This window comes from Thamnophis elegans, chromosome 12 (assembly GCF_009769535.1).
Source record: "Thamnophis elegans isolate rThaEle1 chromosome 12, rThaEle1.pri, whole genome shotgun sequence".
Lineage (NCBI taxonomy): Eukaryota > Metazoa > Chordata > Lepidosauria > Squamata > Colubridae > Thamnophis > Thamnophis elegans.
The window spans coordinates 38,561,501-38,576,935 of record NC_045552.1 but is presented as its reverse complement, the minus strand read 5'-3'; the positions used below and the strand labels follow the sequence as shown (position 1 = coordinate 38,576,935).

The window sequence follows — 15,435 nt, the reverse complement described above, 5'->3', positions numbered from 1 at the left end:
CACTCCAGGGGAAGGATACTGCAAAATCCCCATTCCCTCCCCACTCCAGGGGAAGGATACTATAAAATCCCCATTCCCTCCCCACTCCAGGGGAAGGATACTGCAAAGGCTCCATTCCCACCTCACTCCGGACGCCGTGGCAGGAGAGCGAGGCGGCGGGCTTCCGTTTCACCTCGCACAGAGAACTTTCACTCGGTTCCGGGGCTTCTGCTGGGTGGCAGAAGCCCCAGAACCAAGTGGAAGTTCTCTGCACGACTGAAACGGCCGCCGCCGCAGGAGAGCCGCAGGGGAGGGCGGCGGGACGCGACCACGCCTCGCGGACTCGCGGCGTAGTCGCTGGGAACCACACAGCATAGGCGCCGCCACGCTGGCAGAAGCTCCGTGAGTCCGTGACCGAATGGAAGTTCTCTGCGCGAGCGGCAGCGGCTGTTTCACTCGCGCAGAGAACTTCCACTCGGTTCTGGAGCTTCTGCCGCCCGTGGCGGCGCAGCACAGGGGCTGGCTGTGATGCGAGGAGGTGAAATGAACTCCGCAAAGGGGGAGAAGGAGGAGAGGAGGGCTGTCTCCTCCCCCAGTGCCTCCCGATTCCCACCGGTACCAATCCATAACATGATTACTCACCAGTGAGTAAGCGCAGCTGCAACCCCAAAAGATGAAATGAAATGGAGACTCGCGCAGGCGTGCTCAGCTAAGCGGAGTCCAGCCAATCAGTGAGCTGGTTGGGATGGAAAATTTTCAGCACGCGGCGTGCTGAAAATTTTCCATCCCAGCCAGCTCACTGATTGGCTGGAGTCCAGGCCAATCCAATCAGTGAGCGGCAGGCTGGGCTAGCTTAAATTTGTAGGATAGAACGGAACAATGAGCCAGCCCAGCGAGCTAGCAGCTGATGGGCGGGGGAGCAAGGGAGCTGCGAGCGCCAAAAAAAGCGAGTTTTTTTAAGAACGGTGCGGGATGTGGGAAAATTTATGAAAAGGCATGCCTGTCCCGCCAAATGCGGGACGTCTGGTCACCCTACTTTTCACACTTAAATGGGATATTTCTTTGCTAGTTTAATCTTGGATCTCTTGGTTTCTTTGCGCTTTGCACCAAGACGACTCAGGCACTGCTGTGTTTTGCATTTCAACTCTAGCCACCCAATTCATTTTCTCTTTCAACACAGAATGGCCATCACATCATCCAGAGATTTCCCTTCTAGCCACAAAAAGATGATGGATAAATAAAGAACATGCACTTATCGTAGCTGTTTCCAAAAATGCCCTCATAAATAATCTTTCCTGACAGTGTTTTACTGAAATAAATATTGCTTTAAGCCAAGTTAAAGGCTCAGCTGATGTTCATTTAGAACCAAACAATCTTTTAGGAGCACTTTTCATTCTACACTTGGCATCTACACTTGGTTTGGGGAAACAGCCTGCACAGGTTTCAGGCAACTTCAAGAAATTCTTGAATTGCCAATTGTGGGGGGAGGTGGAGGTGTTTTGCTTTCAGGTTTGCCCCTAATTTCTCAAGCAGGAGACCCAAATCCTTGGCATTGTTTGGAAGTCCTTCAAAAGATCCAAGAAGCAAGTGGTGGAGGCCAGTGGTGGGATTCAAAACTTTTTACTACCAGTTCTGTCGCGTGGCTTTGTGGGCATGGCTTTGTGGGCATAGCTTGGTGGGTGCAGAAGAAAGGTTACTGTAAAATCCCCATTTCCTCCTGATCAGCTGGGACTTGGGAGGCAGAGAATAGATGTGATGGACTTGTGGGTGTGGGGGCAAGAACTTGAATTTTCAACTGGGTGAAGAAAACCGGGAAGCTTTCAGATACGGGTTTCCCCGCTGTGCCAACATGGCTCTCTTAATAAATTGGAACTTTGAGCAATACTTTGCCTCAGACTCTGATTTACTTTTGGATGCTATTTGGAACCCTGGCATGGTGACTGCAGTAAGCATGTTGCAAAAGTAATTAATATCATCCCAATTCATGTCCTGCTCTCTTTTCCAGCAGGGAAATTATTTTGTCATCCTCACACGGAGATAATGGATTACCAGGTGGAGCTTTCAGCAACCCAAATTCCATCTTCATCTTGGACGAGCGAGTCCAGCTTTCTCTGGGGTTGCAAACCCAAGAGAGGCATTTGTTCCTCTTCAGCAACATGCTAATTGTTGCAAAATCCAAGTAAGTGTGAGAGCCCCTTGGATCCACCAGCTAATTCTCTTTGCTATTAGCAAACATTGGGTTCCTACAATATATGAATACCAAAGCAATTGTTCTGACCTAGGCTTCCTGGTAAAGCATAAATCACACGCTTAGTCCCCAAACCCCTCTTTTATTTAAACGGCTGTGAATTATGGTCATTCACATCCCGTAATGATTCACAAACAGTCTGTGAAGAGTCCAACAGAGGTCTGCCACAGTCTTTCAGGGTAATGCTGATAAGCACCCACCTTTATCTCCCTTGAAAGGCTGCCAGAGACCTAATTGCCGTTTAGTTTTGCAAGGCCAAATGGAGCGCAGAGTCAAAGGGAGCTTCTCAGAGTTTGAACAGACCAGAATGAACAAAATTGCTTCCTGCAAAGGCTCATGTCCGTTTGCTCCTCTTTTATGTCTTATGGGAGGGGCCAATCATCTCCAAGCCTTACTCCTGAGTTGCCCTTTTTTGTCTTAATTACTCTTGCCTTCTGAAAGCTCTCTGCATGCGCACAATGGGAACAGACTCCCCCTGTTCTTCTGCCTTGCTGATGTGAGACTCCAGAGGCAACACATAACTTCCAGACGGCCCTGGCCCCCTCTCTGCCTCCGATGCAGAGCCCTTGTCTGAGCCTTCTCCAGACTCCAAGATTGGCTCAGGTTCTCCCCCAACCTCCTCACTGTCCGACTCTGCTGCCAGCTCAGCAGGCTGCCGGCGGAGCATAACAGCAACGCCCTCTAGGTTAAGCCTTGGTGTGAACCCTGCTTTCTGATTTTTAACCATGAGTTAAGGCAAATCAAGCCAATTAGGGTTTATTTCAGAAAGGAAATCATTGTACAGGACTTGAGTGAGTGAGCTGTTTAATGAGCATGTCACTTTAGGTAAGCAAGTGTGTCCGTGACCCTGTTGAAGAGCTCTTGATTGTGTGCAGGAGGAGACAGATCAGGGACACTAGCTGCAATCTCTTGAGTTCTGTGAATATGCTTAAGAGAAATGTCTCTTGCTTGTCATGCAGGTCCTCTTCAAGCTTGAAACTGAAGAAAAAAATCCATCTGAGTGAAGTATGGACCGGATCCTGCCTTAGTGAAGTGTCAGAGAAGAAAATGAGCCCAGACACATCTTTTGTGATTGGCTGGCCAACTGTAAATTATGTCGTCACTTTCAGGTAACGTCCATATACCCATCTCTTTGAAGGGACCACCGTGGCAAGAGATGAACTCATCAGTCTGCTCTGCCCTCATCAACAAGTGGTGTCCTCCTTCTTATGACAAGGGCAAAGTTGAAACTGAGGAGATGGGGAGAAAAGGGGGCATTCCTCTTCTGACCTAGGCTTCCCAAGAAAGCATAAATCACAATCTTAGTCCGAAAAACATACATCTATATGTCCACACCCATGTGCACAGACCACACCACACTCTCACTCTCTTTAAAACAATTACGACACATTGCTCTTTGTGATCCCTTTTTACAATCAGTTGATTCTCCCATGCAACGTTCTTCCTTTTGCTCATCCTGTCTGTACATCAGCCTGAACTTTACGGCCAGTGGCTGGTGAATGAAAAGGAGCAGCCTTTTCCTGCGTGTGAGGTCTGCTGGGGGATCCTCTTGCGCCCACAGGCAGACGTCTTCAAGGACAGGAAGGGCGCCCCAAGTGTTTCCTCTCTTGGCAGAAGTAGAACCGAGAACTGTGTCACACCTAAGTTTCAGGGTTTTGCCGGTTAATATACTAAAGTTGACAAAAGCTGTGTGATACCATCCTGCCTCAATGTTTTTTTCCTTATTTCCAGCTCTTCGGAAGTGAAGGAAAGATGGCTGTCCATTCTGCTTTGGTATGAAGTGCCTTCTTCCTCCTTTTCTGCTCTGTTTTACTGAATCCTGATCAGGGGTGGGTTGCTGCTGGCATTACTGCTGGTTCGGCGCACAAAGTTTTTTGACACATGCACATATGCATTTGCATCTAAGAAGGGCTGTGCATGCGCAAAATGTTAGGAAGGGGGGGATTACATTTCTGCAGCGAAAATTGTTCTGCGCATGAGTAGAACCCAATATCAATATGGCGCTGCTGGAGGACAACCTGTTTGGGGGCGTGGCAGGCATGGGTCGCTGCCAGTTCCAAGTTATTACCGGTTTGGCCAAACTGGTCCAAACCAGTAGGAACCCACCTCTGGTCCTGATTGAGCCAAGGAGTTCAGAGCAGTGGTGGGATTCACTTACCTTCGCTAATGGTTCGGAAATGTGAGCACACTCATGCTTGCATGACTTTCTAGGCATGTGCACTGCCTTCTGCACATGCGCAGAAGGTTGCACATTCATTTGGAGCGGTGCCGCCGCTACTGGTTCGGCCGAACCGGTAAGAACTGGCAAAATACCACCACTGGTTCAGAGGCAGGAGATTCCCTGACTTTATGTGTGCTCCCTATTTCAGCAACTTAGAGATGAAAAGCTACCTAGACTGTGAAAATGGGGGTGGCGAGCTTCATTTTATGACATACTTGCTTCTTTCCACCCCATCCAATAGTGGCTTTCACCATTTTAGTCCATTCTGGGCATTCCAGAGGTGTGTTCCTACCAGTTTGGTCTAGTTCGGCTGAACTGGTAGTAACTTGGCCTTGGTGGCTGGAACCAGCAGTGACCCATGCCTGCCACGCCCCTGAACCAGTTTTCCTTTGGGGCCGCCATCTTGTTTTTTGGTTCTGCGTATGGGCAGAACAATTTTCAGTGAAAAAATTTTTCCCCATTTTTTAAGGTTTTGCAAATGCACAGACCTTTTTATTTGCAAATGCCCACATGCGCATAGCGCATGTTTGACAAAGGGAGTGAGGCACCAAACTGGCAATAATGCTGGCAGCAACCCACCCCTGGGGCATTCCTGAGCTAGGAGATCATCTTGGGCCAATCCCAGAGATGGGCTACACTAACCTTAAACAACCTTTTCACTGGTTCTGAGCGCGCATGCGCACACACACTATCTTTGCTCACATGTGCCTCGTTGGGGCTGAATCGGAGCTTCAAACATGTAGCTAATCGACTCAGCCAGCTCCGGTGAGTACTGCAGGCATGGCGCAGAACTCAGCTGGGCAGCGTGAGCAGGGGGGAACGAGCCAGAAAGTAAGTTATAAGTGGAAAGGATAGCGCATGGGTGGATGGGCGGACCCAGCCAGTGATCACAACTACCGGTTCACCCAAGCAACAGCCCACCACAGGCCAGTCCTCATCTTCACCTAATGGAATTCCAATGAAATCTGTATGGGAGTTCCAAAATTCCCAGGCAGAGGACTTTAAATGGCTTTTTTCTATTCAGCTTAATACAATTATACTGTGCAGCACAACATTTCTGAACTCACCATCAATATTTGAATTACAGGCACATCTATGAAATGAAGCAGACGGAGTATGCCAAAAGTTTGCCCATGCAGATTTTGGTGATGGACAGGGAGAAGAGGTCTTCTGTGAGTAATAAAGAAATTGTTGTTCTTTTTGTTCTTGTTGTATTTGTATTTTCTGCTGCTGCTGCTGTTGTTGTTGTTAAAAGCTGAAAGAAAAACTGCAACTGGAACCAAGCCTCCAAAATAACATCAATAGGTGAAGAATTTATTTTAGCCAAAATTCAATTGTCTTTCCACCATTAAAATTGTGAAACATATTTGACATTTAGGGAATTTAAATTCAATCCCTGCTTCCATGCCAAGAATAACACTTTAGGATCACAGTAAATTCATTGGACTTCTTTGTTTAAGAACTTGGGCAGAAGAAAAATGCTAGTACCAAGTTTTTGTTAATGGCATCTTCAAAATCATTCTGCAACTGCAAGAAGAACTTGGATGTGGCCATAGCTACAGGGTCAGATTTCTGCGAGCAGTGATGTTCCCTTCTAATGCTCCATGGAAACAAAAGTTGAACTTTGAAGAAGAGGATAAGAAGAGGACTGACATTTTTCAATGTTGATATTGGAGAAGACTCTTGGGAATATTGTGGATAGCCAAGAAATGGGCACATGGCTTATCTGACAAATCAAACCAGAATTCTCACTTCAGGGACAAGTGCCCAGGCTCAAATTATCCTGCACAGCTGCAAAGATCCAGCTCTCTAGAGAAACTTTGATGCTGGGAAAGGTGGAAGAAAAGAGCAAAGAAGACACTCAACTTGAAGGTGGACAGAGTCCATTCAAGTGGCCATGGAAGATCTGAGGAGACACATTCTGGTCTGTCTAGGTCATGGGTCCTCAAACTGCAGCCCATGGGCTGCATGCGGCCCACCATTAATCCAGCCCACGCAGGACCTTGAGGCTGTCTCACCCAACCTTTGGCCAAGTGCAGGACTTGCCTTTGTGAGCCCCACAGGCTGGTACTGAAAGGCCAACAATTTTGGCCTGCCGAGACATTCTGGAGGCAAGAGAGGTGAAAAATGGGGCACACAGATGCCCCAGAAGGCCAAAAAACAGGCAAAAATGGCACATTTTACACCTCCCCTGCATCCAGAAGATAGATAAAGAGAGAGAGGGAGAGAGGGAGACAGAGAGACAGAGGGAGGGAGGGAGAGTGGGAGACAGAGACACACACAGAGAGAGACAGAGACAGAGAAAGACAGAGAGAGGAAGAGATTTCTCAAGCTCCTTGGGGCTGAAAAGAATTGCTGCAAAACTGAGTTTTCTGAAGTGGACCACTAGGCTCCTAAACAACAGAAAAAACAATCTAATAAAAAGAAAAATCAACCAAAAGAGCAACATGCAAACAAAAGCAAATGAAACACCCCCAGGAGCAAAACAAATTAAAGTTTAATCTGTGTGCATTGTTCAGTAGACTGTTAAATTTGCCACACCCACCCTGTCACATGAGTACTTAGCCACACCAGCCCAACTGGTCTGGCCCTCCAACAGTCTGAAGGGCCCTGAATTGGCCCCCTGTTTAAAAAGTTTGAGGACCCCTGGTCTGGGTGGTTACCGGAGTTAGAGTTGACTTGGTGGCACAAAATATTTAATCAATCAATCAACATTTCAGAATAGCAATATATTCAAGTAAAATCTGATTTTTTTAAAAATTGGATCTGATATATTAGCGGTTTTTGAAGCTTCCAGATTGCAGAGTGCTATTTATTGCTAGGGGAAACCAAGCCATTCCTCAAGATGGATATTGCTAATTTGCAACTCCTTTGGAATTCGGAGCTGGAATATCATAATGTGACAAATGAGTAATCTTATATGTTAAAAAATGTTGCTGTAAACATGTTTCGTATGATGATATTAATTCATCAAAATATTCTTTTTCAGAAAGGAATAGGTATTATTAAGATGTATATTTGTTTTATTCAGAACACGGCATTAAGTATCTCCAACATGGAAACTGCTGACGATATTATCAAAAAGGCCACAGAACAGTTGGGTGTTCCTGTAAGTATAAGTGTAACATGCAGTCAAAAATGGTTCAGTGATCTTGGTGGGGAGGGGAACGGCTCCCATTTTTCCTGAGAGAGAGAGAGAGAAAGAGAAAGAGAGAGAGAGAGAGAGACATACACAGAGAGACACAGAGAGAGAGACAGAGACAGAGAGAGGGAGAGACAGAAAACCACAGAGAGAGAGAGACAGAGACAGAGAAAGACAGACAGAAAGACAGACAGAGACAGAGACAGACAGAGACAGAGAGACCACAGATCCAGTTGAGCTTCTACTTAGCCTATGAAGCAAGCAAGCCAGCTGAAGTAGAGAAAGTGTTGAAGTATCTTCATTAAGGAGCATAACCAAGGTGCACAGAGATGATCTTCACCAGGCAGATCAGGAAGAGCTGCTGTCCCCAAAACCTCTAAGCGCTAGATACTTCACAAACAAACAGATGGTTCTCCTGCATAAATCATAGCATAACTTATTAAGGTAACTTGTGCAGAAGCAATTATTCACAAGTATTGTCCTATGTGGCCATCTTTGGTCTGGCCCGGCTAAGCCAATGGATGGTCAAATGTTCTGTGTGAGGACAGCTGGGAAGTTTGTTTCTTGAGAGGGCCACTGTAAGGAAGTCTCTAGTCGTGCAAAGAGGTGACCTGTTTGCATGTCGGAACGCGGTAGTGCCTCAGAGGCTGTTACTTAGGAGCATAACCAAGGTGCACAGAGATGATCTTCACCAGGCAGATTCCATGAGATTTATAACCCTGGGTTTCCTGATTCCCTCCTTCCAGGCATGGCCTGCTTATTCTTCTTTCTATTGTTTTGCGTCCAATTGCTCTCCTCCTTCTACAACTTGATCTTTACTATTCTTCTATCTTTCCGTTCCCAGGGCAGACCAAGCGACTATCACCTCTGGGTAATCTCAGGAAGGGACAATCCTGCATACCCTCTGATTGGTAAGAACTCTTCCTTTTTTGAATGGAGGACCTCTGGTCTTTAATATTTACCCCTCTTCCATTTCAATTTCCACATCCCATCGCAGAGCCCTGTGACAACATTGCTGACCCCAGGTCCATGGACCCCCAGTTGAGACCCCCTGCAGTGGAGAATTGGGTGGGTGCCAGGGGTGGCATTGGCAGGCTTGGTTCTGTTCTCTCCTCTGCATTGGAGCCCAGAAGCCGTTGACAGGAAAAAATGTATATTCCGGTTATTGGGTGGCTGGCAGCATCTTAAAACAAGAAAGTAACAATTTCCCGTCTTCGCACTTGAAGGAACTCTTCTCCTTCAAGAGTTGTGCACATGAATATCTCTCCTTTCTTAAAGTCAGGGCATGTGGGAAAACTTCTCAGAAGTGGATCCATGGTGAAGGGTTTTTTGCAAGGGAATGATGGGACTTCATCTATTCGTGACACAAAGAGCGGTTTGCTCTGCAGCCACACATCCTTATCAGGAAAGTCCTACTGTCAAAGAAAGATTCCCCCCCCCATTAGCTTCAGGCTGATCTCATTTCCTTGCTCAACAGCTGGACACAGCTGGCTTGGGTCACTTGTCATTCTGCCAATATTCATACTCAGTCAGGGAGTCCTCTGGGCAATTCAGGATGGGATCACAAGTGGTATTCTGCTGGTTCGTCTTAGTTCGAGCATTAGTGGTGGTGGCGGGATGCTCCGCCCACCTACCTAGACGTCATCACAGACGTGCTGCACATGCGCAGAAAGTTCTGGGCATGCACAGAAGCATCACACACAGAGGTGGGTTCCTACCGGTTCGGACCGGTTTGGTCGAGTAGGTAGTAACTCAGCCTGCCATGCCCCCGAAGCAATTCTATCGGTGGTGGCACTATCTTGATTTTCAGCTCTGTGCATGCACAGAACAATCTTCATTACAAAAATATTTTTTTCCTTTACTAACGGGCACATGCACAGACCGTTTTAGGAGCAAATGCACATGCACGTGGAACGTGTGTTTGGTGTACGTGTGATCAAAGAGAGCGTGCACATGCAAAAAATTGTGCATGCCGAACTGGCAGTAATACTGGCAGCAACCCACCCCTGGTCGTGCATGAGCAAAGCAAGTGCTTGCGCTCCCAGTTCTGAACCGGTAGCAAAGGTAAGAGGATTTCATGCCTGGATGGAATACCGTATTTTTCAGAGTATAAGATGCATCTTCCCCCCCCAAAGGAGGATGAAAATGTGGGTGTGTCTTATACACTGAATGTAGCCCACCCACCTACCCACCATCACTTACTCTTTGGCCTCTGCCTCCCAGCAATTTACCTCTTTGCAGCAAACTGGGGCTTGGGGAGGCTGCAATAGACTATAGCAATCCCTGCAGCTTGAAACAGCTGATGATCAGGAGAAATTGAAAGTGAAACTTGCTGTTTCTCCAGGAGGCAAATTGCTCGGAGGTAAAGGCAGATTTTTTTTCTTATGCTAATCAGGCTGTTTGCTGCAAGGAGATAAGTCAACAACTATAAATGCCTATGGAATGTTCAAATTATTAGACTTATTTTTAAAGACTGCTTTATTATTGTTCTAGACAACATAACAAAATGAAGAAGCTTTTTAAAATAAATGCTTGATCTGAAGAGGCCCAGTGCTATTGTTTTAAAAAATGCTATTCTTTTAAATAGCAGGGAATAACTATACTTCCAAAAAGCACATCACTTTTAACAGCATCTGTTAAAAGTCTGAAATATAACACTACAAACAGTGTATATTGTCTGTACTGTTTGCTGTTTGTTGCAAGGAGGAAAATTGCTGGGAGGCAGAGGCAGATATTTTCCCCTTGTTTTCCTTTCCAAAAGCTAGGTGCATCTTATATTTCGGCACGTCTTATATTCTGAAAAATATGGTAATTTGGTTTATGGCAATTTAAAGTGAATGGGGTTAAGCCAGTGAGAAAATTGGACCTCTGAGGACTGAAAGTTATTCCCTGACTTGATTTGACCAGTAACTGTGACGGGCCTTCTTCCTGGGCTGATAGGTTGGATCTCTTTCCCCTGGGCATTAGACATGGAGGGGAAGGTGATGTCTAGGCTCAGACTATTTCTGGTCATGTGGACCAGAATCCCAGTGAGTCAAAATCCCTGTGTGCTGCTTTTTATTTCCCAAACTTAAACCTCGCCAGGCCTCTTTGCTTTCAGCAGTTGACACCAGCAGTCTGTTGTTGCCACAGGACATGAGCATCCCTTCAGCATTATCCTGGGTTGCCTCCGAGGCTCCGTTGACCAGATGAGAGGCCCCAGCAATGACCTGCTGCTTCCTGTGGAGTATGAAACATCACTGCTGGACCAGCTGCCCAGGGACCGGAGGTGCCAGTTCATCCTGAAGCCCAAACCCCAGGTTCCGGTGCAGTTGCGAAGAGGTGAGATCTCACTTGCTGGGAGGAAGAGTGAGGTTTTAATAAACCAGGCTTAATAGTAGTAACTGTGAGAGGGATTTTGGAGTCTTAATGGACAACCACCTAAAATTGAGCCAGCAGTGTGCAGTGGCAGCCAAAAAAGTCAATGCAACCCTAAACTGCATTAACAGAGGGATACAATGAAGATCATGTACTAATACCACTCTCTAAATCCTTAGTAAGACCACACCTAGAGTACTGCATCCAGTTTTGATCACCACACTATAAAAAAGATGTTGAGACTCTAGAAAAAGTGCAGAGAAGAGCAACCAGGGTCATTAGGGGACTGGATACTAAAACATATGAAGAACGGTTGCAGAAATCGGGCATGGCTTGTCTAGTGAAGAGAAGGACCAAAGGAGACATGATAGCAGTCTTCCAATATTTGAGGGGCTGCCCCAGAGAGGAGGGGGTCAAGCTATTTTCCAAAGCACCTGAAGGCCAGACGAGGAACAATGGATGGAAACTGACCAAGGAGAAATTCAACCTGGAAATAAGGAGAAATTATCTGACAGTCAGAACAATTAACCAATGGAACAGAAGTTGCCTTTGTAAGTTGTGGGAGCTTCATCACTTGAGACTTTCAAGAAGAGACTGGACTGCCATTTGTCAGAAATGGTGTAGGGTCTCCTGCTTCAGCAGGGGGTTGGAATAGATGACCTATAAGGTCCCTTCCGACTCTGTTAATCTGTTAACCTGTCTCCTGTTATAATGTGGCCCAGCTTATGAAAATATTCAGAGCCACAGAGTGAAACACCCATGTTCAACACACTCCCACAGTCACTTTAAGGCCATTTTCTCAACATGGTGTGAGACCCTCTTCACTTTGCCAGCGTCCCACTGGAAGCCATGGCTGTCTGTGCAAAGACAACCTGGGAAAGCCTTCCAAGCAGCCCCATAGACTCTAGAGAGCTGGGCTGCCCCAACCCTTTGCTGCCTGGCCATTAATGGCCTTTTTGGCAACTTTTTAGCCTCTTTGGCCATGCAAGCTGACTTAATGCTCCCTAGGATTATTGTTTAATGAGGCTAAGGAGGATATCACCACCCCTGCCCTATTGGGAAAGATTTCTCAGGCAGACATGGGACTTCTCCAGCAGGCCAGATCCAGGGAAGAACTGGGTTTCTGACTGTTATTTGTGAATTTGAGACTGTTTGAAGGGCAGAGCAGCCCAATTGCTCCAGGGATGAAGCCTCCAATTTAGTCCCCTCTTCTGGTGCCAAATCAGCAAGCCTCATTTCTTTCTGCAGGGTGGAGCAGGGTAGGAAGAGCGGGAACAACTCCACCTCCAGGTACAACAAAATGTTCATCAAGGAATCAGCTGTAGGGAAAACTGAAGGTTTCTTGGCTCAGGACCACTTTTAGAATAGAATAGAGAATAGAATAGAATTATTTATTGGCCAAGTGTGATTAGACACACAAGGAATTTGTCTTTGATGCATATAGAATAGAATAGAATAGAATAGGGAATAGACTAGACTAGACTAGACTAGACTAGACTAGACTAGAACAGAAAAGAACAGAACAGAGCAGAATCGAATTCTTTATTGGCCAAGTGGGATTGGACACACAAGGAATTTGTCTTTGGTGCAGATGCTCTCATCGTACATAAAAAGACAAGATACATCCATCAAGAATCTTAAGGTATGAGAGTATCTTGTCTTTTCCAATCAAGTTCAACCCTCTTGCTGCCCTGCTGGTTTTAGCTCCCCAGGAAACAGCTCGGTGTTTGATCGTGAGTTTTTTGATATTTTTACCTTGATTAAAAATGTGGATGGAATGGGATGAAATCCAATTAAATAAAAATACTGTGGGATGCTCTTGGGGTGATGAAGATGATCTGAGATAGAGCTTCCTGGACAGATTTGAACAGCTGCTCTTTCTCAGTTCAACCCAGCAGGCAGGGTTAGAGTTATTGTGGGTAGGAAAGGAGAGGCAATCCCCATGTAAACTGCCTTGAACTAGCAAAGAGAAAAATGGGACAATAAATAGGGTAAAACTGCAGTAATGCATCACATTCATCAGACAAGACATCCACCACCCAGGTTTCCATGAGCTGCCTTAATGGCTTCGGTTGTTCCTTTTTAACCACCAGTCTTCTTGACCAGCAGCTGCCCTGAAGTGCAAAAGGCCATTTGACCACATGCACCCATGTCCCTTTGTGCTCTCAGCCCCTTTGCAGAAACATTCCAAGCGCAAGAAATCGCTGATCGATTGGGCTCTTCGGAGAAGTGTCAGCACCCCGACCGGTAGCCCTGCTTCTCAGTCCCCAACCAACCCCCGAAAACTCTTTGGCTTGTCCTTAACATCGGTCTGTCCAGATGGAACTCTTCCCAAGCCCATCATGGTAAGATGTGCTTCTCGGCTTACCTACCAGAGTTTGGGTTGGAGGGGGGCATGTTTGCATGAAAACTCCAACACAACCCAATTCTCCCATCTCTTTAATGGCCTCTGCCATTGTGGAGGGGAAGGTGTGGGAACCAATGGTGGGATTCAAATTTTTTTACTACCGGTTCAGTGGGTGTGGCTTGGTAGGCATGGCATGGCTTGGTGGGAGTGGCTTGGTGGGCATAGCAGGGGAAGGATACTGCAAAATCTCCATTCCCTCCCCACTCCAGGGGAAGGATACTGCAAAATCCCCATTCCCTCCCAACTCCAAGGGAAGGACCCTGCAAAATCTGCATTCCCTTCCCACTCCAGGGGAAGAATACTGCAAAATCCCCATTACCTCCTAATCATCTGGGACTCAGGAAGCAGAGAATAGATGGGGTGGGGCCAGCCAGAGATGGTATTTGCTGGTTTTCCAAACTACTCAAAATTTCCGCTACTGGTCCTCCGGAACTAGTCAGAACCTGCTGATTGCCACCTCTGATTTGAGGGGAGTATGTTTGTATGAAAACTCCAACACAACCCAGTTCTCCCATCCCTTTAAGGGCATCTACTATTTGGAGAGGAAGGCGTGGGAGCTCTAATCCTGGGGGCGGGGGTGAGGAGAGAGGCTAGTGCTCTCCCTGTAGTTCTAGCATGGAGGCAGCTTCACTCTTGAGGTTGCCTGAGTGGAGACTAAAGCTCAGCTGAAGACATGGATAAAACAGACCGGATGCCAGTGGTGGGATTCAAATTTTTTTACTACTGGTTCTGTGGGTATGTCTTTGTGGGTATGCCAGGGGAAGGTTACTGCAAAATCCCCATTCCCTCCCTACCCCACTAACCTGCTTTCTGGCTCCATTTTCCTGTTCAGGGCAACAAAAGAAAATCAGCTGGGAGGTAGCAGGGGCACGGCCAGCCTATTTGCCAGTTTTCCAAACTACTCAAAATTTCCACTACTGGTCCTCCAGAACCTGTCAGAACTGGCTGAATACCACCTCTGCTGGGTGACTCCACCCCAGATCCTACTGCAAAGGGAGGGGACACTAAGAGTTGCCTCTAGTCTTACTTCCTACCCTCTGGAAGAAGCAAATGGCACCATTGTCATTTGGCTCTTGCTTTCTCCAGTTTTCATTAACTGGATTTCTTAGATAAACCCTTCGAGCAGTGTTTCTCAACCTCAACTGCTTTAAGATGTGAGGACTTTAACCTCCAGAATTTCCCAACCAGAAACAGCACAATAATTTTAGAGAAGTATTACAGTGACAGTGTGTTCTTTGCCTTCACCACCTGCAGGACATTTTGTATCTGCTCTACCACGAAGGTCCTTCCACCCGGGGCATCTTCAGGCGCTCTGCCAATGCCAAAAATTGCAAGGAGCTGAAAGAGAAGCTCAACTCGGGTGATGATGTTCAAGTGGACGGCGAATCTGTCTTCGTGGCGGCTGCGATCATTACGGTAAAGTGGGTCGCCACAGGAGTCAGTTAAGAGTGATGTGGGAATTCAGAGTTCATGGAAAGCTAGTTCCCATAATTCCTAACCCATATATAAAATAACAAAAGATGGATTTTGATTAAAGTAAATGCTTTAAAGCAAAGGTGGATGTTCATTGCCTTGAGGAAATAGAAGAATTTCAAAGAACTTTAGAAATATTTCTGAAAGACTAGAAATATGTATTATCCCAGAAATGCTGAAATGAAGGTAGAAGAACAAGATGTCTTTAGGTAGAGCAGCTCAGAGCCTCTTAAAAATCCTTTACAAAAGATTCTAAGCTCCAGTGGACACAATTTCTCCTCTAGTAACTAGATGACAAATAACCCTTTGCAAATAATAGGAAAAATAGGGGAGGGAAGAGAAAAGTGTAGAAAAGAAGGGAAAAAGAAAGAAAAGGTAGCCATCCAAGGGAAAGAATTTCCAGAGGGCGTGGGACACCAAAAACAGGCCAGTATTCTGTCTATAAGACTCAATGAAATTTTCACCCACTTTTAGGGTGGGGGGGAAAGTGAGTCTTATACTCCAAAAAATACGGTACAACTTGAGCAGAGTGATGGCACAAGGAAAAAAACTGCCGCTGTGTCCAATTGACTTGCCACACAATGCTCTACAGCGGCATCTCGAGGGGA

The 15,435-nt window shown here is 46.3% G+C and overlaps 1 protein-coding gene across 2 annotated transcripts in view; it reads left to right on the top strand.

Annotated features, from left to right (window-relative positions):
• Positions 1-15,435, top strand: part of LOC116516223 (rho GTPase-activating protein 20-like) — a 71,572-nt gene that overhangs the window by 45,778 nt on the left and 10,359 nt on the right. Inside the window, exons 3-11 of one of the 2 annotated variants that reach the window (XM_032228650.1) lie at positions 1,988-2,158; positions 3,187-3,336; positions 3,959-4,000; positions 5,536-5,620; positions 7,480-7,557; positions 8,435-8,501; positions 10,723-10,911; positions 13,117-13,292; positions 14,609-14,770. In XM_032228650.1, coding sequence (XP_032084541.1) covers positions 1,988-2,158; positions 3,187-3,336; positions 3,959-4,000; positions 5,536-5,620; positions 7,480-7,557; positions 8,435-8,501; positions 10,723-10,911; positions 13,117-13,292; positions 14,609-14,770 — 1,120 coding nt within the window. Of the gene's footprint in view, positions 1-1,984; positions 2,159-3,186; positions 3,337-3,958; positions 4,001-5,535; positions 5,621-7,479; positions 7,558-8,434; positions 8,502-10,722; positions 10,912-13,116; positions 13,293-14,608; positions 14,771-15,435 lie in introns of both variants that reach the window. The other variant, XM_032228649.1, reaches the window with a different exon arrangement.